This window comes from Phacochoerus africanus, chromosome 11 (assembly GCF_016906955.1).
Source record: "Phacochoerus africanus isolate WHEZ1 chromosome 11, ROS_Pafr_v1, whole genome shotgun sequence".
NCBI classification, from domain to species: domain Eukaryota; kingdom Metazoa; phylum Chordata; class Mammalia; order Artiodactyla; family Suidae; genus Phacochoerus; species Phacochoerus africanus.
Window position 1 is genome coordinate 74,308,546 of NC_062554.1, and position 22,277 is coordinate 74,330,822.

At 38.1% G+C, this 22,277-nt stretch overlaps 1 protein-coding gene across 2 annotated transcripts in view; it reads right to left on the bottom strand.

Moving 5' to 3' along the window:
* Positions 1 to 2,407: 2,407 nt before the first annotated feature.
* Positions 2,408 to 22,277, bottom strand: part of PON3 (paraoxonase 3) — a 31,994-nt gene continuing 12,124 nt past the window's right edge. The window contains exons 4-9 of one of the 2 annotated variants that reach the window (XM_047752341.1): positions 20,826 to 20,991; positions 15,518 to 15,644; positions 11,778 to 11,978; positions 10,747 to 10,828; positions 10,372 to 10,500; positions 2,408 to 5,277 (exon numbers count right to left, since the gene is read on the bottom strand). In XM_047752341.1, the coding sequence (XP_047608297.1) occupies positions 5,263 to 5,277; positions 10,372 to 10,500; positions 10,747 to 10,828; positions 11,778 to 11,978; positions 15,518 to 15,644; positions 20,826 to 20,991 (720 nt within the window). In that variant the 3' untranslated portion in view covers positions 2,408 to 5,262. Of the gene's footprint in view, positions 5,278 to 6,568; positions 8,057 to 10,371; positions 10,501 to 10,746; positions 10,829 to 11,777; positions 11,979 to 15,517; positions 15,645 to 20,825; positions 20,992 to 22,277 lie in introns of those variants that run through there. The other variant, XM_047752340.1, reaches the window with a different exon arrangement.

A 22,277-nucleotide genomic window follows, 5' to 3' on the forward strand; every position in this document is an offset into this window, starting at 1 on the left:
ACTTTATTGTTTCCATTAGTTATTTATGGTGTGTGTGTATGTGTGTTTGTGTGACTTTTAGCATATGACGTGATTGTTTTGAATAGCAGTGGGCTCTTCTAGAATCCACTCATGAACAATCTATTTTTCAAAGATCTTGAATTTTCATTCTGCCCTCAGACAGTCTTCAGATTTCCTACAGAAGCCATAATTTTTTCTGTAGTGAAAATTGCTTACAGTCCACCAAATGCTCCATCTGCACTTCATTTAGGTTTTACTTCTTGAGGGAACCAGTGGCATTCTGTGTGATACATCAGTTAGCTGGTAGAAACCACAGGACTCCTCTAGTGGATAAAGCCTGGAACTTTGAACACAATGAACACAATTTTGTGGTAAGTGTTCCTTTCACTATTTTCCAAAGTCATCCCTGATGGACTGAGCTTTTTCTGCTCTGTCTGTCGTGGAAAATATCAAATTGTGTGTTTAAAGTTTCCACTACATTCTCTGTTCCTACTTAAGCACATTCAGATTTCCTCAGTTGGATGACTTGCCCTATACTGTGCTAATTATGGTCTTTTACATCTCCAGTAAATTGCTTTCTGAAAAACCTCATTGCATGGGAAAAATGAGCTTTGGCAAAAAGTAAGTGATTTGTTTTCTTGCTATAGACAATTTCCTGCAGTACTTTGACAAATGGTGTGTACACAAGTACATCAGTAACACTGTGTCTGCAACCTAGATCTTCCTTTGTGGTGTGATGGAGACACTAAATCAGCACTTGCCACCTCTTTCCCAGCATCCTTTGCATGCAGTGTTTTAAAATCTTAACTATGTATTAGAATTGTATAAGGAGATTTTATGAAATACCAGTGCCTGAACTTCAACTGGGGCATAGGTGAGTGTGGGAGGAGTCAGATACCACACTTCTAATGTGCCTTCATGACCTACAGAGGTGGAAACAAAAACCTCAATTTCCACAGCTCTTGAGGCCACAGTATAGGATGCAGTTCTGTATCTTAAATCAGAAGGGCTTGAACAAAACCAAAATTTGAAACATTGAGGAAAAAGGCAGTATAGTAAGCATCTATTCTACTAGTTTGGATTTTGGTGGCAGGTGTGGCTCTAGATCCTACAGTTCTTATGATTCCTTGAGCTCTGGGTCTTAGTTATTGTGACCAAAATTATCTATACTCCCACTCACAATGCACGAGTTTCTCTATATCCTTAACTTCCCATCAAAACTTGACAATATGAGCCTTTTAATTTTGCTAGCCTAATAGGTAATTTAAAAGTGCTGTTTTAATCTGAGATTCTGAGCTTTTCATGTGCTTCATTTCCCCCCACTCTTCTGCAAATTGCTTCTTCACACCATTTGCCTGTTATTCCTTGGGGTTACTACCTCCACTTTGTTATTCTCAAGAGTTCTTAATATATTCTACTTATTATAATACCTTGTCAGTTTAACTTGCAAATATTTCTCATTCTGATAATTCATCCATTATCTTTGTTAATGGTGCCTTTCGCTGAATAGAAATCTTTAATTTTGATGACTTGAATTCAAACAACTTTCTTGTCTTATATTTTTGAAACCTAATTTCAGAAGTCCTTCCCTAGCTTTAGGTCATAATGATACTCTGCTATAATGTCTCCTATTACACTAAAGGTTATACAGTTGATCCTTGCTTGGTAGTTACCTAGTGGTGTTAGGTAGGGCAGTTTTATTTTCTTTCATAGAGTGAGTCCATTCTCCCACTTCTATCTCCTAAACAAATATCCTTCCTCTATTAATTGATGAAGCTAATTTTCTCTTATTTGAATTCCCTAGACAGAAATATGTCTGTTGCTGAGATCTCTATTATATTCCATTGGTCTATTTGTTCTTTTCATGCATAAATCCTAAGTAGTTCTTATTTTTAGTCTTATGCCTGCCTTTCATTTTTACTTTCTGAAGTTGACTTAGCTTTTCTATATGCATGAAAAATCTGTTGTGAGATATCTATTGTATATACCTAAGAGTATATGTGTGTGTGTGTATGTGTATGTTATAGAATAATTATAAAGAGATGCCAGTGTAAACCACTATCTAAGTCAGGAAATGTAATAGTGCAAGCACTTCAGAAATTTCCCCATGTATCTTTCCCTGACCACAGATCCCAACTTCTTTGGAGGCAACCACTATTCTAACTTTTGTGATAACCATCATCTCCCTGTTCTTGCTAACATAACCACCTATGCATGCATCCCCAAACAACATTGTCTAATTTTGCCTTTTTTGGAATTCCCCCAAATAAAATCATACTACACATATTAACTTTTATTTTCTTCAGCTTGACATTATTTGTGAAATTCATTCATGTTGTTGCAAATAGCTCTAGTTATGGTGTACGTCATTCAATACTATATCATTGTATGAATTCACTACAATGTATTTATCCATCATAATTTTATTAACACTTGATTGTCTAGTTTTTAGTTTCTTTTAATATGAATAAAATTTTACTACAAACAGTTTATTTAATGGTGATAGAATTATAATGATTTACAAACTCTTTTTGATTCAGTTTAAGGAGCTATGATAGAGGACACTAACCACCTACCCAAATCCTTCTTCTCTGGGCACAAGGCTACCCAGCTAAACTAGGTTTCACAGTTTCCCTTCCAGTTAGGTACTGCCATATGACTATGCGGTTGTTGACAGAATGGCAGTGGAAGTGGTTTATGCCATTTCCAGGTCATGCTAAAGAAATTTGGCGTGTCTCCTCCCACTCTCTTTCCCTTTTCCGTGAAATGGAATTCAATATAATGGAATCCAATATGATTGATCATGAAGATGTTAATGCCTCTGTGTGAAAACTGCTAGACTCCTGATGAACCATAAGGATCAGAATTTCCATACTCATCTGTCTCAGGAACAATCATCTGTGATCTCTGATGTGAAAGAGATTATAAATATTTTTTAAAATTAAGAAGCATATATACAACACTGGCATATAACAAGTCTTATCTAAATTTTACATATACTAACTTTTTTAATCCTCTTACCAACCCTAAGTGCTAGTTACCCTTATTATCTCATTTTTAAAGAGAAGAAAACAGAAAAGGCCAGAGTTGCACGGATAGTAACTGGAACTCAAATCCAGAAAACTGGGCTCCCCTGTCTGTGCTTTTACCCACTGTGATGTACTATCTTCTAGTAATGTTTTTATTCTTTAAGCCACTGGGTTTGAGGTTTGTTTGCTATAATAGCTTGGCAGGACCTTAAAAATATAGGAATTTGAACCTAGAAGTGGGGTTCTAAAAATAACCTTAAATATGTGGTTAGATTAGAGTTAAGGAAACGTCATAGGATGCAAAGCTGGAGACCCTTGTAATGTTTAAAAATATTTACTATATCATTTTCTGCATTAACTCAAAGGCTGGCCACTTACCCAAAGAGCAAATAGAATGTCAACGTGTATTGATTGATTCTTAATTTTTTAGTAGAGGACAGTAATAAAATAATATGCTCAGGTAAGAATTTTACTGGACATAAGGCAGAAGGCTGTAGAGGAGGTCTATAAGTTTGGTTCTGTTTGCCAACAGCAAAGGGGTAAAACTGCTACAGGTCAGAGCCTTTCCCAAATACCTCCTAATTAGGAAAGTCAAATGATCCAGCCCTGTGGGGTATTATTTTAATGGTGTTGCCTCCTTTCACCCATTCCTTCAAATGACGTCAAAGGAAGCAGCATTTAAATGAGAGAGAGAGAAACGGGTAGACACAGAAACCAGGAAGTAAAGGAAGCTAAAAACTATGCTCCAAAAAGAAATCTGAGTGTTTTTGCTGGTATATGGTAATTACTGGAAACAAAGAGATGCAGGAGCCTATCAAATTTCTAAGATACTTACATTTCAAAAGCAACCAAGCCTGGAAATGTCCTCAGGTTCTCAAACCTACACCTGTCAGAAGGAGGCTACTAAGATTACCCAGTCTTTCCAAGACCCACTTTAGACGTGGCCTTAGAGCATAAGGTACTAGAAAGAATTCCCAAAGGGCAAAATTTGGATGCATAGAAGACATGGGAAAATACACCACTGCCAAGAGAGGGAACCTTCTCATTTTCTCTCTAGTGGAATAATCTTATTGTTATGGGCCAGTGATTTGTTGCCTGTATTCTATTCTTCCTTATTTTTTCACCAAGAGGATTTACTATAGTTATTCTGCTCATAGGCAACCATTGTAATTGGATACATTGTGGGAACAATGACTTTGTTTTCTAGGCTGTCTCTTGCAGCCACATCTGGACCTAATGAGGAAATCGAAACACTAACCAGGGATACTGTGTTTTGAACTGGATGCAGAAATTGGATGGGATTTTGAGTTATACTTTTGATAAGGGTGTCAATGTGTAAGAGAAGGGTGCAGATGGATATTTGTTGGCCAAAAGGTGGACTGTGGCATAGATCACAAATTGTTCACTAAAATTTATTCTTTTTTTCTCCTTGAATAAGTATCTTTCTAGTCATATTATATCACTTTGCAATTAGTTAGGTGCAGCCATGTGATTAGTTTTTACCATTGGTAAGGGAGTAGAAGTCATGGCTATCATTTCTGGTCCTGGGCCTTAAGACATTGGGTATTTCTTGCTGACACCCTTTAACCTCTTTCTCCTTCCATTTTGATGAAACACATAGTGGTGACCTAGCTTTTGCCATGAGATAACTATGCAGCAACATGATGAAGCTATTTGCTGCTCAAGAGCCACTCACCTATGCAGCAACATGATGAAGCTATTTGCTGCTCAAGAGCCACTCTCTGTGCAGCTCCCCATTGCTCTGTGTCCCGGAGGCTTTATGGGCTCCATTAATAGCTCCCTGTCTTCTGGATTCTAGTTGGGAGGCTGGAAGAGGAGTTCAGTCAAGATATTTATTCCCTCTGCTCTGTCTGTGCTGAGTTGTCACAGGTTAGCTGCCTCTTTCTACCAGTGACCAGAACATCTGTTAGGAGAGTCTCCACATTGTCTATTCTCTTCTGGTTCTAGGAACTGCTTCCACCCCTTGCACCTTCAAACCTAGGGTTGGAAAGAGTCCCTGGCCTTCTCCCACCTCCATCTCTCTCCTTCCATTGCTAACAGTGGAGTGTTGTACTTTGTCTAATTAGTTTCCCTTGTCATTCCCACTTTTGTGTCCATAGTCCCCTTGAAGAACTTCCCTCAGTAGTCCTGTCTGTGTGTGTTTGTTCTTTCCTGCAAGATCCTCACCAGTGATGTCTCTGGATGGCCCCATCATGGGAAGCTGCCTCATCCATCACTCTCTTAAGAACTAGAAAGTAAAAGAGAAATAGGTCATCCATTTTTTTAAGGTGTTGTATGTTTTGTTTTGTATGTTACAGTAGGTTATCTTTACCCCAATTAACAGAGTATTATATTTTTTCTAGGAGTTTGTTCTTTTCATTTAAATTTCAAATTTATTGGTGCAAGGTGGTTCATCAACTCCTCTTTTTCTCTCTCTAATATCTATAGCAACTGCAAGTCTTAATTTTCATTTCTGATATTGGATAATTGAGCCATTTTTTTCATCATAAGTTTCACCAGATGTGTATTAGTTTTTATTCATCTTTTTAAAGAATGAATTTTGGGCTTTTGTTTAATCTTTACATTATATGTGGTTTTCTGTTCATTAGTTGACTAATTGTCATTATGAATTACTCAAAACTTAGCATCTTAAAACATTTTTATCAGGATGCACAGTTTTTTTGTGAACAAAACAGAAATGGAAGTGTTTTTGTATAACTTAACTTCGACAGTCACACATCATCGTCTAGGATATCCTGTTGCTTACACAGATCAGCCATATTTCATGTAGCAGGGAACAGTGCACGAGGATGAGAGTCCAAAAAATTAAGGATCTTTGGGGCCATCTTGGAGCTGTTTACCACATTGGTTTTTGCTCTTATCGTTACTATTTTCCTTCCAGAGCTCACTTACCCGCTAATCATCAACCTAGTATCCCTACCTGCACCTCTGAAAATTAAACAGAAAGGCTGGGGAAGAAAAGACCATAAATCATCAAAATGCAGCATTTATTGTGAGGGGCAATCCTTCTTCTTCCCAAGCCAAGTGAGGGAAGAGGCTTAAAATAATTCCACAAAGATTGGAAGTGCCTGCCTGAAGGGAAACTCCAGCGCTCTGTAACTTTCTTAGGCCCTTACTGTGAAAGTATGTATTAGTCCCTATTAAGGAGATCCCCAAAGTCTCTCTGGGAATTTTATCATGTGGCCTTTCCTAAATTTGTGTGAGTAGAAGGACAGGGCAAATTCTTAGGAATACACCAGCATCTGTATACTCTTATTCTTCTAAATCTGGCTCTCCATGTTCCCTTAGTCTGGTAAACTTGATCAAATTTGAAATTGTAAGAATTAAAGACAGAAAAAAAAAAAAGGAGCTCCTATTGTGGCTCAGCAGGTTAAGGATCTGATGTCTCTGTGAGGATGTGGATTCGATCTCTGGCCTCACTCAGTGGATTAAGGATCTTGTGTTGCTGTGGCTGTGGCATCAGCCTGCAGCTGCAGCTCCATTTCAGCCCCTAGCCTGGGAACATCTATATGCCATAGGTGCAGCCAAAAAAAGAAAAAGAGAAAAAGGAAAAGAGAAAAAGGGACAGTTATATTTTTGAAACTGATTTGTATATGTGCTTTTAATTATTTTATCCTGCATCCCTGTACCAGTTAGGCTTTTGAAATTTAAAATCTGAGAATTGACTATAACATTTTGCTGAGTCATTCATCCCCTAATGCAGTGAAAACTACAATCTTACTGTCTAAATCAGAGGGAGTTACATGGGCTAAAAAGTAGAATTTTACACATCTACAGAACTTTTCAACCAAACTTACAGCTAATTGAGCAAAATGATTTAGGAAATAAAGAGGCCACCCTAACACCTCACTGCCAGAAGAGAAAAAAAAAGAAATCAACCAACTAGGAAAGTCATGAAAAAGGAAGGCGGTGGGGTGCTTGAGTATATGAAGTCCCATGACTTGGTAAAAATTGTCTTGGTTTTTGACCAAGAAAGAGTCACTTCTGTTCATTCTCATCAAACTAAGGTTGAGTTGATCCTTAAGATAAGACTTCAAGCCAATACTCTGATATTTATATTTATTTTATATTCTTTGGGCCAAGTCTATGGAATATTACTTAATTAGTGGTTATTGAATCAGCCAGAAGAGCAAGTTCAAAGCAGCTGATGATAACTGTCCTGAGGTCCCATCTCCTGGTTTAGAGCCAAGTCAATTACAATACTTTAAACACAGATATCACTGCAAATAAAGGCCTATTACAAAGGTCAGATTAGCCCTGCTCTAAAGTAGGCAGTGTGGTCTTTCATCAGATTTTCTAGAATCTGATTTCCTGTGTGTCTGCATTGAGATAATTCAAGTTCGAGGAGGGCTTTGGACAGTCACACAAAGCCAACGCTTACTTTTATCCATGGGCTGGGCACTTGACTGGCAGTTTATGCCTTGTACAACTGGTGGAAGAGAAGAGTAACTGCAAATTTCCAAATGTTAGTTAGCCTTTCTCCTAGTTTGGACCGCAGAAGGCTCAGAACATCATAGCGGTAAGAGGTAGTTTTGCCACTTGGTTACCCCTGAGCCCTAGATAAGCAGAACACCTCCTCACCACAGCTGACACATCTTATTGTAGAAAGAATATTAGGGTGGGCTTGGTTTCTTGTTGAACTGTCAATTTGACTTGCAATTTGGTGGATATTATGTAATTTGGTGGATATTATGTAATCTTTCTGCTTTTCTACTTCCATCCATGAGAAAAGCTGGACATGTTTTTGTTGGTGTTTGTCATTTACTTATAGTTCCACTTATCATATAATTAAGGGTTTACTTTTACCAAATATCTAGCTTTTTTTTTTTTTTTTGAATATCTGGATTCTAGAGCACACAGTACAGAGCTTTGTGAAATACGGTGCCTATGAGAAGTTTCCCCTTGTACACAGAAGCCACAGAGCTGCCCTGAAGCACAGAGCCAGTGTTGGCATACTCGGTGCTTATCCTGGGCTTCTCAGATAAAGCATTCTGGATACGAAGCACCTGTTAGGAAAGATCATTCATTAGTAGACCATACAAGTAAAACGCCTTCAGAGACATCTTCCTTCCCAAGTACTCCAGGTCTAATATATTTCTCAAAAATCAATAAGCTAAAATCCATACAAGTTCAATCATCCTTTTCCTCTTCTGATGAAAGTATTAATGTCCTGATGATATCTAGCCAGTCACGTGGACTAGTGTGTCTGACATTAGCTGAACTCCTCAATAGATTGTTTACACAATTTTGATATTTCAGACATCTCTATAGAGAGAGGTAAGAACTGTGGATGTTCTTATCTAACTATTGAGGGAACGATGTTCCTCCCTCTATGGAAAGGGCCTTGCCTTTGACTGAGCATATAGCAAGGGGAGGGAAACACGGGATAAAATGATGAAGAGACAACCAGTTAGCCAGCTAACCCAACCCAGTAACACAGCTGGAGCATCCCTTCAAGGAAGCATAAGAAATGCATACTTTGGAATTCAGTCTGACACGTCAATGCCTAGTACTATTATTGATCCCTAGAACTGACGTAATTTAGTTTGCTAAATCAGTAAATATATACGTGTTCAAGTTTCCAAATAGCCTGGATGAAGTTCACTCAAAGAGGACATGATAGGAATTAAAGCAAACAAATTAGGAACTCATGAGTCATGAGTCTATATTGACATCTCATTAAAATAGAGTTTAGTTGAGTTTTGTTTTTTTTAATCTTAAGTAAGATCCTACAACTTTATCTTGGGTTCGTTATGTGAAAATAGTCAAGCTTGGATCATGTAAAAAATATTAGCTTCAACCAAAAAATAAAGTGATGGTGAAAAAAAGAAGTCTTACTTAAACAAATGATTAAACTTGAATATGGAGGCATGAAAATGAGTCTAAATAATTTTTGAATCATTCTGTGGATCATATTTTCATTCTTCTAAAGAAGATGTTGTTGGGCATTTGTAGAAAAGTTATATGTGTGACTTGGGGGACACATTTGAGACAAGATTTGCTTACTAACTTTGGGTAATAATTCTTCAGGCTCAATTCTTAAGCTGGACTTCTGTTTCTTTTTATATTTTTTGATGTTTTGGGGATTTTTTTTTTTGGTTTCTATGTTTTGTCAAGAAGTGTGGCTAATACATTAATAAACAATTTTTTAAAAAACCCTGAAGAATAGCAATATTGGAAGCAGAATAACTATATGTTCTACTTTACCCACTGAGCCAATTATCAGGGTGGGATTTGAATCTCAATTTGGAAGCAGAATAACTATATGTTCTACTTTACCTACTGAGCCAATCCCAGGGTGGGATTTGAATCTCAATTTCCCAATTCCCCAGACCTAAATTCTAACACTACATCTTTCTTCAAACCTTACCTTCTCAGTGAGGCCTATTATGGTCTCTATATTTAATAAGACCTGTCATCTCTCTGTTCATAGCAATCTTGATCCTTTTTACTGTTAATGCTTTTTCTTCCCATAGAACCTACCACCTTCACACCTACTATATAATATATATTATTCTTGTGCTTATTGTTCATTATCTGCTGCCCTCCCTAAGAGCAGGGATCTTTGTATGTTTTGTTTTCTGATATGTCCTAAGCATTACAACAAAATCTGGTACATTATAAGTGCCCTGTAAATTTTTGTGAATAAATCTCTCAGAGGATATGTGCCAAAAATTTATATCTGCATTTAAATTCACTAGAGATTTTTTTATTCTTAAGCTCAATACTATAGTAATTGCAATGCTGTATGTTATTGTTTTTAATGCCATATAAAATTCAATGGCATATCATACTATTTTAGAAGAGATTTAGAAATAACACAATATCTTTAAATGAGACGTTCTTCAGAACTATCGTATATAAATGGAATCTGCTGGCAAAATCTAATTTTGTTTTGAAGGTATAGTCATTTAAACCCTTTCATTTTAGCTTCCTGTTGGGCTGTGTGAAAGATGGTTCCATATGTGACTCTCCCTTTGCCTAACTTCAGGGCCTGCTCAGAGTCTACACCCTGAGAAATGTGATATGGCAATCTGGGTCCATATAAATAATCAAGCTCATATTTTCCCATTATTCCCAATAGTAAGTATAGCCTTTGCAAGGATGGGATATGCTGTTTAGCATGCAACTGGCACCAGGTGACTTTAAAGAGGTTAATAGGCTGTATCTCCCCATCCTGCCCCAAATCTCTACTCTTTTCATACTACATAAAATTTGTTCAGTCTGTAACATCACATATGACCTCCTAAATCCTTACAAGTCACCTCAACAAATTATTCTTGCAGCTTTTCCCATAAGCTCAGAGAAGTTTAAAACTTACTTCTGATCCTGGCGGATCCTCAGTGTTATAGATCACCAGCTTGATGGCATTAGGATGGCATCCTGCCCAAATATCTCCCGTATCAGGATCAATAGTTAAGTTATCCACTAAGGTGTCTAACTGTATTACCTTCCAATAAAGAGGAAGTAGTGAGACATTGTTTTGACTTTTTTCCCTTCCTCCTCCCTCCCACCAGCTCCCTTTGGCTCCTGAAATTGGTATTTTTGCTACTAAACTTTAGAAGGGCAAGCATAATCTTGCCAGCATTTTTCTAAAATAGCCATATTTTCTTCATTCAAGGAACACATTCCCAGGTCTAGCTCAAGAGCTACTATTAGCTATAACATGTTGTGTGGGAAGTCAGGCCACTTTTACCTTGAGTGGAGTTAAATCCCAGTTGTCATGTTTTTTCATTACATGAATGTTTTTATCAAATACATCAGCCACATAGATATACCTTTGAAATAAATAACATTTACATTTAAGCATATAGTAATGAGAGAGAACACTTATTTTGGAGAAGAGGTATACAAATTCACAGTATCTCAACATGCCACTGCAATGCCTTTCTCAACAAGAGTAAAAGAAAATGGAGTGGTATTTTTAATACTTCTAAGATGCTTTAAGTTTTGAATATTATATATGACCTTAAAGTAATGGAATTGCTGTTTCTAGATGCTATATTGGCTTGGTCTCATTATTTAGGAGTCACACTTTGCTTTTTAAATTGAATGGAAGTAAGTGGCTCTCTTATAAGGCCAAAAGAGTCTATACTTCCAGAAATTAGTGCTTGAAAAGAAGTATCAGATGATCGTAAAACTAAATCACAATCATTTTTAAAAAGAGGAAGAACATGTGGAGTTGTTTTTCCACAGGGATCATCTCTATTTATTGTCTCACCTTTACATATTAATATTCATGGTTCTCTTCTTTTAAAAAAGTCTTCTATTTTAAACACTTGAATGTTTCTCATACAATTTCATGCTGTATAAAATAGTGTTTTCTCCTAGAAAAATTTGCTATAGTTTAACAGTAACTCTGAAACTTATGCAATTTTGCAATGCCCAATCTAAGGTCTCCTTCCCTAATAAGAACTGTTGAGTAACTGAAGTTACTTTTACTAAGTGGTTAAAGACTTTCTAGGCCCATAAGGGCCAGAGGTATCATGCATTTATTCTCCTTTTTAATCACTTAAGAATTTGGAACCAAAGCCTCATATCTTTAAGTCCAAACCCCTCAATTTCATTGGGGGAACCTGAAGTGCAAGAGGGCAATGGTTGGCTTAAGATCACATATTTGATGTGAACCCTGGCCACACTTAAGCCTCAGGAAATAACTACTTGTTCAGGGAAAAAGTTCACTAAAATGTCAAGGGCAAAGCATTGAAAATTTATAAAAGAGCTTACTTCTTGTCTGATGAGACTGTGATCCCATTGGCAGAATTAAATCCTTTGGCCACAACCTTAACCTCCCTTGGACTGTAGAAAAGAACATAAGTCCAGTGAAGATCCAGGACTATCTCTAATATTGCCAAGAAGAAGTTGGTAAAGTAGTGATCTCTGGTGGCATAGAATTGTTCTGCTCCAAGAACCACAATGTCATTCACACTAAAATGAAAAAGAAAAGAAAGAAAGAAAAGAGAGTGAGAGACAGGGTGAGGGGTGAGGGGAAATCCCATGGACTATTTATTTAAAATTCTAGATCTCAAAGACCAATAAGTTTATCAGTTTGAAAAAGAATATATGAACTAGCATGCATTAAAGAATTCCACTGAATGTAAAAGACTTTTCATTGCTCTGATGGGTTTTCTTTTAGCCATTTGTTATTTTCTTATTCCTCCCCTACACACACAAGTCAACAAAAACAGACAAATATACAAGTAAACCTCAAATCTGAATCTGTTTACCCGTAAATGTTAATATTAGTTATCTGTGTGGGTATAGTGCAATTTACCAATAGTTCTGATTCTCTTCCTTCTACAATAAAGCTTCTACATGCCCTTGGAATTAGGCATAGCCATGTGATTTGCTTTGGCAAATGGAATAAAGTAACATATGTGGCTTCTGAGATGGGAGACTTTAAGAGTCAGTACAAGATCCATCAGGCATCCCTCATTTTTCCATAGTAACTAGCCATTTTTCTGATAATAGAGAATGTAGTACTCTTAGGATCCTAGATGAGGACAACATAAAACTGAGTTCCTAAATCACTCACATTGGATATGTAGCATGAGTAAGAAAACAAAACAAAATTTTGTGGCCCTGAGCCATTAAAGAAAAGTCAGGATTTTTCTTTTCTGTTATTGTAGCATAGCCCAGTTCATGCTGACCTTTATGTTTTCTCTGCGTGAGATTATGAGTGTTGTTCTTTCTTGTTTATTTTCCTCAATATAATTAAAAATTTTAAATGAAGCAAGTCTTACTCTTACAACAATGAAAACAAAATGTTTTACATTTTGGAAAAGGAAAGAGAGACAGAACTTGAAAAAAGTATTAAAAAAAAGACTGAATATTTATCGATTAAATTTAGGAAAGAAAAACCTGTGTGTATCAAGGAAAACTTTGAGGTTCTGATGTACAGTGACTTTCCCAAAGTCACTGAGCTACTCATCTTTTAGGTCTCATCTTATGCAATCTTTCTTCTAAAGAGTATTTATTACCTGACATCATGGGTTAAGTTAAATTCCCTCATGATTTGTTCTGTAGTACCTTGTTCTACCTCTTGAAATGCTTGGTCAGTGTGTATATCAGGGTACCTCTCAAGGTCCTCTTTAGTTTCTCAAAGCTACACCTGCCCTGTTTCAGCTGGGACTTATTCAACCAGCTCTGCATGGGTCTGAGAGACTTTCCAGAGGGCGTCATTACAGAGCTTCACCTCATGTCTGCTATGGGCTTCTTATTTCCCACTTCCAGGCTTCCATGTCCACATCAAAGCACAAGATATCACTAGAATTGCCTTGCACATGCATACGCAAGTATATACAGGAGTTAACATGCCTTGAGGCAAACCTGTGACTAAGGGGAGATGAGGCTGGTAAATAAACTCCTCTTTCTTTCTTATCTTGGCCAGATTATCTTGAAATGAAGCTTATGTTGCTAATCAGAGGACAGTCCCATAATTTCAAACAGTCAGTTGCACTTAGCAGTGGCCAGCTTGATAATGCATTTGCTATAGACCCTCTCCTATATGAGTTTCCTAGGGCTGCTGTGACAAAGTAGCACAGACTGGGTGGCTTAAGATAACAAAAATTTATTGTCTCAGTTCTGGAGGCCAGAAGTCTGAAATCAAAGTGTTGACAGAGCCATGTTTGCTCTGAAGTTTCTCCAGGTGGATCTTTCCTCTGGTACCTCTACCTGTTCCTTAGCTTGTAGCTGCATCACTTCAGCCTCACTTTCCATCTTCACATGTGTACTCCCCATGTGTCTGTCTTTCTTCTTATAAGGACACCAGTCATTGGATTAAGGGTCCACTCTGCTCCAAGATAGCCTCATCTTAACTAATTACATATGCAATGTTCCTATTTCCAAAGAAGGTCACATTCTGGGGTGTCAGGGTTAAAACAACAATTCAGCCCAGAACATTCTCTTTCTCCTGCCTCAGGCTGGTCTCTAACTTCTCTGTCCTGCGCTGGTGCTCCCTAATAAAGTAGTTGTATCTCCAGTTTTCCCTCAGGCTTGTGCTTTCTGAGGAACTCGTCCCATGAGGTGATGTCATTGCATTTGGTCCTCACAGTCACCAGGTAGTTAAGTCAGGCCAATGAGAGAATCCCCATTTTGCTGAGGAAAACTGAAGCACAGGTTAAGTGATTTATCTCAGTCACCGGTGACAGTCTGGTCCCCACCCTGCCGCAGAACCCAGCCCAGTGCATCATGGGAAAAGTCAGTAACATTGACTACTCTTACTTCTTCTTCCTCTACTTTCGTTGCCCCCAAATTCTATGGGGAGAAATTCAAATGGGTTGTTGAGAAAGAGAGCATGGAAAAATGAACCTCCACTGTTTTGGAACCAGTCTTTTTAGTTGAATCCATTTTATAAAAGGTTCTTCATTGTTTGTTATAGACTTGAAATAGGCAACCTAATCAGTAAAAAACTTATTTTTTTTCTCAACACACTAAGAAAGATGTTTACCACAGTGATTAAGAGCCCGTCTTTGAATTCAGATGGATCTGAGTTTACACTCTAGTTCTACCACTTAAAAATTATGTAACTTGAGGGAGATCCTGTCATGGGGTCACAGAAACGAATCTGGCTAGGAACCATGAGGTTGTGAGTTCCATCCCTGGCCTTGCTCAGTGGGTTAAGGATCTGGCGTTGCCATGAGCTGTGGTGTAGGTCACAGATGCAGCTCGGATCTGAGGTTGCTGTGGCTGTGGCATAGGCCAGCAGCTGTAGCTCCAATTGGACCCCTAGCCTGGGAACCTCCATGTGTTGCAGGTGCAGCCCTAAAAAACAAACAAAAAAACCCAACAAAAAAGAAAACAAACAAACAAAAATTATATAGCTTGGAAACGTTACTTAACCCAAATCTGTGTTTACTTACGCCTGTTACTAAAGGCAGTTGTGATAAAGAAATGGAATTAGGTTTATTTTTTTTTTAATGAATTTTGTTATATTTATAGTTGTACAATGATCATCAGAACCAAATGGAATTAGGTTTCTTTGGCACAGTGCCTGACGCAATAGTCAATACTTCATAAATATAAATTTTTATATGTGTCTACAGGCCTTTTTACAAATTCTACTTGGGTAAGACTTTGGCTGAACAAGGGAATGTTCCTTCTGGAGGCTGGTAATAACACCCAGTGGGTGTGGCTCTCAGAATACAATGGACCAGGATGACTAAAGGGTGTAGGTGTTTAAAGAGCCCAATAGCAGCTACTGCATTGTTGTGGTATGGAGGATGAAATTAGAGCTGAGAATCTAATTGAGCACCTTTATAGGATTAAAGTGCTTTCAAAGAGTTAGAGGATATAAAGATGTTCACTGCCAAATACAGCAATTTCTGGTGAGGTGCTGGGCACTGTCACCATGGAAACCTTTAGAAAGCTTTAGAAAAAGAATGCTACAAAACGAAAGTTTAAGAAAGCCTGCTGAACTAAAGAAAACAAAGTACACAGCAGAGGTGCAAAATACTTAAATTCCATACCTTTTGAGAAGCTCGTGTTTTATAGTTTTCAGGTGTATCAGAGAACGTTGTTGTTCCTCAAATTTAAATATCTCCACAGTGGACTCCATGTGGGGATGATTCACAACATAAAGATACACAGTATGGTCTAAAGTGGGAAAAAGGCATAATTTCCAAGAAGTTTGCTTTGATTACATCTGTTATTAGACTTAGTGTCGAACTTTGTCAAGTCCAAGGATTTTTCTTTGACATCTTGTATTTGATCCCCACAACCCATCTGATAAGTAAGTCTATTGAAGAAATTGACATCTAATGACTTGTCAGCGATTTCACTACCACCCAGTGGCAGAGCTGAGCCCAGATGTTTCTGTAGTGCTCTCTTCGGTCTCACCTGCACACTCTCTCTAACAGGAAGATACAGAACTACAGTGGTGCATAAACATGGATGTGGTTTCCCAAGGTGGCCCTTCAATAAGAGAAGTGGGTATAAGTCAGCAAAGTTTTGTTGGGATCTCTTTTCTGTGAGAATTGCCTACATTGCAACACACATTCAAGAAGTGACAGGCCTGGAGTTCCCATTGTGGCTCAGCAGTTAACACACCTGACTAGCATCCATGAGGACATAGGTTCGATCCCTGGCCTCGCTGAGTGGGTTAAGGATCTGGCATTGCCATGAGCTGTGGTGTAGGTTGCAGATGCAGCTTGGATCCCAAATTGCTATGGCTGTGGTGTAGGCCAGCGGCTACAACACTGATTAGACCCCTAGCCTGGGAACCTCCATATGCCGCAGGTGCAGCCCTAAAAAGACAAAAAAAAAAAAAGTGACAGGCTTGGGTACCTATGTTAAAATAAACATTCTCCAACTAGAGAGTGAACTTCTAAAACAACTCAACTACCTGAGTTGCAGTAACAATATTCAGTTATTGGTGAACCGAATGGGCATGGAATGTAAATATGAATGCAGGAGAAAATAGATTAGCCAATTCTAGGTATAACCAACCTCAGGAATGTTCACCTGTCTGTTCTCATACTGGAATGTGAACTTCTGTGACAAGATTGGGGTAATATTCTGGCTTCTCAGAGTACTGTTTTCTCACTTACGAGGAGCTCTAAATGAGATGAGCTTTGGAGTTTGAAAGAGCCTGGCCCCATGTTCCCACTGCAAGAAGTGATCTGCATTTATCTCCCCCGCTCCCTGTTTCTTTGTTTCTTTTCTTTCCTTCCTTCTCTCTCTTTTTTTTTCTTTGTCTTTTTAGGGCTGCACTGGCAGCATATGAAAGTTCCCAGGCTAGAGATAGAATCAGAGCTACAGCTGCCGGCCTATGCCACAGCCACAGCAACATGCAATCCGAGCCACATCTGCAACCTACACCGCAGCTCTCGGCAATATCAGATCCGTAACCCACTGAGCAAGACCAGGGAGCGAACCCACACCCTCAAGGATACTTGCTGGGTTCATTTTCACTGAGCCATAATGGGAACTCCACCTGGTTCCTTTCTTGATGTGGTTTCCAATCGCGAAATGCAGCAAATCAGGCCCTGAGATGCGGGCCTCTGAAACACATGGGCTCCTTTACCAAGTTAGGTAAAAGTACTTTCTCACAGATGAGGGCCCCTTCTCCAGTGAAGCATCATATGTAGTTGGGTGTCAGGCAAAAAAGAGGTGACTGTTTAATTATTTATTTAGAGCCAGGAGCCCAAATTCTACCCAAATAAAAAGCACAGGATTAGAAGTAAGACCGCCTGGGTTCTAGTTCGGAAATTGCCATTTCCTAATGACAAAGGTGAAATCAAACTTTATTGCATTTCTCTAAACTCCATTTTTTCATCTGTAAAACTGAGTATCAATATCTGCCATGCCTTTCTTACAGGGTTCACTCATTAATTCCTTTAACACATGTTCTTAGAGCACCTAATTTGCAGCAGACGCTGTTCTAGTCTTTGGGAATCCAGCAATGAACTTGTTGTTATGCTTTTATGGTGGTTACATTCTAGAGAAGAAGACAGGGAGGAAATAAGTAGTAAGTAAAGGAATACTGGAGTAGGGAGATTGTCTTCTCCATCTACTCATACCCACTCAAAAAGTGACAGGCTTTGGTCTAGAGATAAGAAGGAGCTGGCTAGAGAGCAATAGTGGGAGAGGGAAAGAAAGTTACTATCTCTCCATATTAATTACTGTTTTTATGAGTGCCTAAAGAAGAAATACATTGAGAAGATATATAACAAGGTTCATATCCTGAAACAAGATGGTGGAAAGACTCTGCTGAGAAGGTGACATGTAAGCAGAAGCCTGAATAATGAGGAAGAATAAGCCAGAAGTGGGGGGAAGACATTTCTAGGCAGAGAGAACTGCAGATACAAAGGTCCTAAGGTATATAGCATTCTGTAGGACTTGAAGGAAGTCCAGTGTGGCTGGTCCAGAGAATCAGGGAGACAGTCATGTCCACTGAAGCTGGAGAGAATGCCCAGATGCCAGAATGTATAGCAGTACTGCCTAAGAAGCCAAGCCATTCTGGAAATTTCGGGTTTATCTTCAGAGTAATGAGAACAATGTGGTGAATTTTCAGAAAGGAGTGACATGATGAGATTTGCTTAAAAAATAATGCTTGCTTATGAAAATGGTTAGAGGTGGTATAAGAGGGAAAGTATAATCAGGGTCAGGGTCCACTGCAGAATCCAGGAAAGACATGATGGGGACTTGGACTGGGGTAGTGCATGAGGACGGGGAGAGGTGAGCAGCTTGGAGAGATATCTGCAGGGTAAATTGGATGGAATGCTGGTAACTAGTTGACCAAATGGGGCAGAGAAAGGTGAAGAGTCAAAGTTGGGCCCAGGGTTTCATTTTGAAGAATAAATACATTATATATGAAAATGTTTTGTAAGCTATAAAGCAACACAGAATTGTTAGGTACACTTAATCTTTTAAAGAAAGGCTTGCTAAGCAAATAAACAGCATATATTAGATTCCGGGGGAATAGTAAACCTACTTAATAAAATAGTATTCAAGCATTTTAAAAGATACCCATTTATTTTAAAATGAACAAGTCTCTGTGGGTGCAGACCAAAGGATATATACATAGATCAATGGGATAAGTGGATTGAGATAATTATTAATCATTCTTTTTTGTTCATTAAATCACTCTAGCAAATTTATACTCAATGCGTTTATACTCAACTCCAGTATGTATTTGAAAGAATTAAAACCATTTCTTTAAAAATTCTGATTTATAACACTTCCATTTGGCCTTCTCTTCATGTAGTTACTGCTAGTGAGGTTTCATTCTTATTTTCTACATGGTCTGTGGGCCCACAAATATTTAAAAATTAAGTTAGTCTGGAATTATGAACTATAAGGTAAAAACATTGGACATTGTTTTTTTTTTTTTTGTCTTTTTGCTATTTCTTGGGCCGCTCCCATGGCATATGGAGGTTCCCAGGCTAGGGGTCTAATCGGAGCTATAGCCACTGGCCTACGCCAGAGCCACAGCAACACTGGATCCGAGCCGCGTCTGCAACCTATACCACAGCTCACGGCAATGCCGGATCGTTAACCCACTGAGCAAGGGCAGGGACCGAACCCGCAACCTCATGGTTCCTAGTCGGATTCGTTAACCACTGCGCCACGACGGGAACTCCTGGACATTGTTTTAAAGCATATACAGTGCAGTCATAGCTATGCTGTGCTTTTTATAAGTTTTTTAAAGATATAATTCTCCTGTCATTAAATTCACACTTTTAAAATGTACAACTTAGTGTATTCACAGAGTTGGACAGCCATAACCATTATCCTGTTCCAGAACATTTTCATTACCCCAAAAAAGAAAACCCATGCTGATTATCCATCACTTGCTATTCCCACTTCCCCCCAGTCCTTCCAACCACTGATTTGCTAATTTAATTTTTATCTTTATAAATTTGCCTATTCTGAACACTTAATATAAATGGATATATTATAAATTGTTACAGTATGTGGCCTTTAGTAATTAGTTGTTTCACTTAGGGTCATATTTACAAATTCATCCGTGTTGTAGCATTCATCAATATGTCATTTCTTTCTATTGCCAAATAATATTCCATTATATAAACCTTTTGTTTATGCATTATTTTATGGGAAGTTGGATTATTTTCATCTTTTGAGTATTATGAGTAATGCTTCTATGAATATTTGTGTATAAGCTTTTGTATGGACCTATGTTTTCAGTTCTCACGGGTATATGCCAAGGAGTAGAGTTTCTGCATCATGTGGTAATTCTATGTTTAACATTTTGAGGAACTGCCAAACTGCTTTCAAAAGTGACTGCACCCAATCCTACCAGCAAACTCTAAGGATGCCAGTTTTCCTACATCCTTGCCAGCGTTTGTTATTGTCTGTCTTTTTTTATTATAGCCACTCTAGTTGGTGCGAAGTAGTATCTCAGTATGGTTTTGATTTGCATTTCCGTAATGACTAAGGATATTGAGTATCTTTTCATGTGTTTATTGGCCATTTGTATATCTTTTGGGAATGATGTCTCCTAAAATCCTTTGTCCATTTTTTAGTTGGGTTACTTGTCTTTTTGTTGTTGAGATGTAAGAATTATTTATATATTCTGAATATAAGCCTCTTAACAGATATTTGATTTACGAATATTTTCTCTTATTCTTTAGGTTGTTTTCACTTCCTTGATGGTGTCTTTTGATGTTTTTAATTTCGATGATGTCTGACTTATCCATTGTTTTCTTTTATGTTGCTTTTTAATGTCACATGATTATCATGATTATTTTCAAAAGGGCTTTAATTCTTTCTTTCTTTTTTTTTCTTTTGGCTTTTCAGGGCCGTACTTGTGGCATATGGAAGTTCCCAGGCTAGGGGTTGAATCGGAGCTACAGCTGTTGGTCTACACCACAGCCACAGCACCATGGGATCTGAGTCACATTTGCGACCCATACCACAGCTCACGGCAATGCCAGATCCTTAACCCACTGAACAAGGCCAGGGATCGAACCCCCTTCCTCATGATACTGGTCAGATACGTTTCTGCTGAGCCACAATGGGAGCTCCCAAAGGCCTTTAATTTCTATATTAGATCTCTGAGAACAATATTCAAACTGGTTTTGATGGTCAAATGAGAAGAAAGGGGGAGAGGAGAAGGAAGGTGTGATCACAGTATAGTCTCCCTTCTTTAACTTGATTTTTAAAAATATTTTTACACACATTTATTATCTTATAAATATACATCTTAATGGTGAAATGGCATCTTCCCCCCTTTTACATACATGTGGAGAGGTTGAGGATGAATGCTTTGTACTTCCCTCATTTCCCCCTTAGTCTTAAGCATTCAAGCTTTACCTTTGTCAATGAAAGTACTGATCCCATGTGGATTAAATGATGCTTTGTCAAAACCATCACTGATGTTTAGGGCTTGGACCCTTGGGTTTGGCTCATTTAGATCCATCAAGAAGATTTGTCCCGGCTTATCTGGTGCAAAGTTTGCCATGCCTGGATAGTTTAATCCCTTTAAAAAAAATAGAAAATAAGTCTGCATATACATACATATCAAAGCATTATTTTCATATGGAAGCTAAAATCTCAAGGCCTAACAAAAAAGCAAGCTCTAAATTTCTTTTAAATTTCTGGGATTTCACACTGTCAGGTTGCCATTATCTGATCTGAGGGATTAGCAGTGTCATCTTAGCCATCAAGAATGGGAATGGGAATTTGGGAAGAACCTATGTTCAATTTTTAATATAGAGAGAAGGGGTTAAGCCAAACAGTATAAGTGGTATTACTTTGTTTGAGTCTCTTAGCCTGCCTATACTACAAGTTCCTTTATTTAAGCATTTATTTGTTTATATTAAAGTATAGTTGATTTGCAATGTTGTGCCAATTTTTATTCTACAGCAAAGTGATCCAATCAGACATATATATGCATTCCCTTTCTTATATCATCCTTTATCATGAGGTCTATCCCAAGAGACTGGATGTAGTTGCCTAATGCTGTACAGTAGGACCTCATTGCTTATCCATTCTAAATGTAATAGTTTGCATCTACTAACCCCAAACTCCCAGTCCATCACACTTCCTCCTCTCTCCCTCTTGGCAACCACAAGTCTGTGCTCTATGTGAGTCTCTTTCTTCTTTGTAGATAGGTTCATTTGTGCCATATTTTAGATTCCACATATAAGTGATACCATACGTTATTTGTCTTTCTCTTTCTTACTTCACTTAATATGATAATCTGTTGCTGCAAACAGTTTCCTCACGTATAAAATGAGAAAGTGAAAATATTTAATTGCTAAGGTTTCTTTCTAGCCCCGATATTCTATAGCTGACCTTCCTCAAAGCAGAGAGAAGGGGTGTATGGTTTCATTGCATTGTTCCCATCCTACATCCATTATATTATGTAGTGACAAAGAGGAGAATCATCCAAGAATTAACTTAGGGGAACCAGTTTCATAAAGTTGACTGTTTATGACCTATTTCATAAAGTTGACTGTTTATGACCTATTTTGTTCCTATAGATATATGTGAAGATTTTGGTGTGAAACCTTTTCTTCAAATATTGTAAAAAGTTCATTCCAATAACTTGGACAGTGGCTCTTTCTACCAGTAATAGCCATCCTAAATGGACTGGGCCTTTGCTGCATCCCCAGTCTGTTATGTATATCAGCATTAACAACCTCGTAACTTTTATTGTACCCTCATTTCTATTTATAGTCAGATTAAATTCTCTCCTTCTTTCTCTCTCCCACCATCATTCTTCCTACTCTATCGTCTCCCTTTCTCTCATTCTCCCCTCCC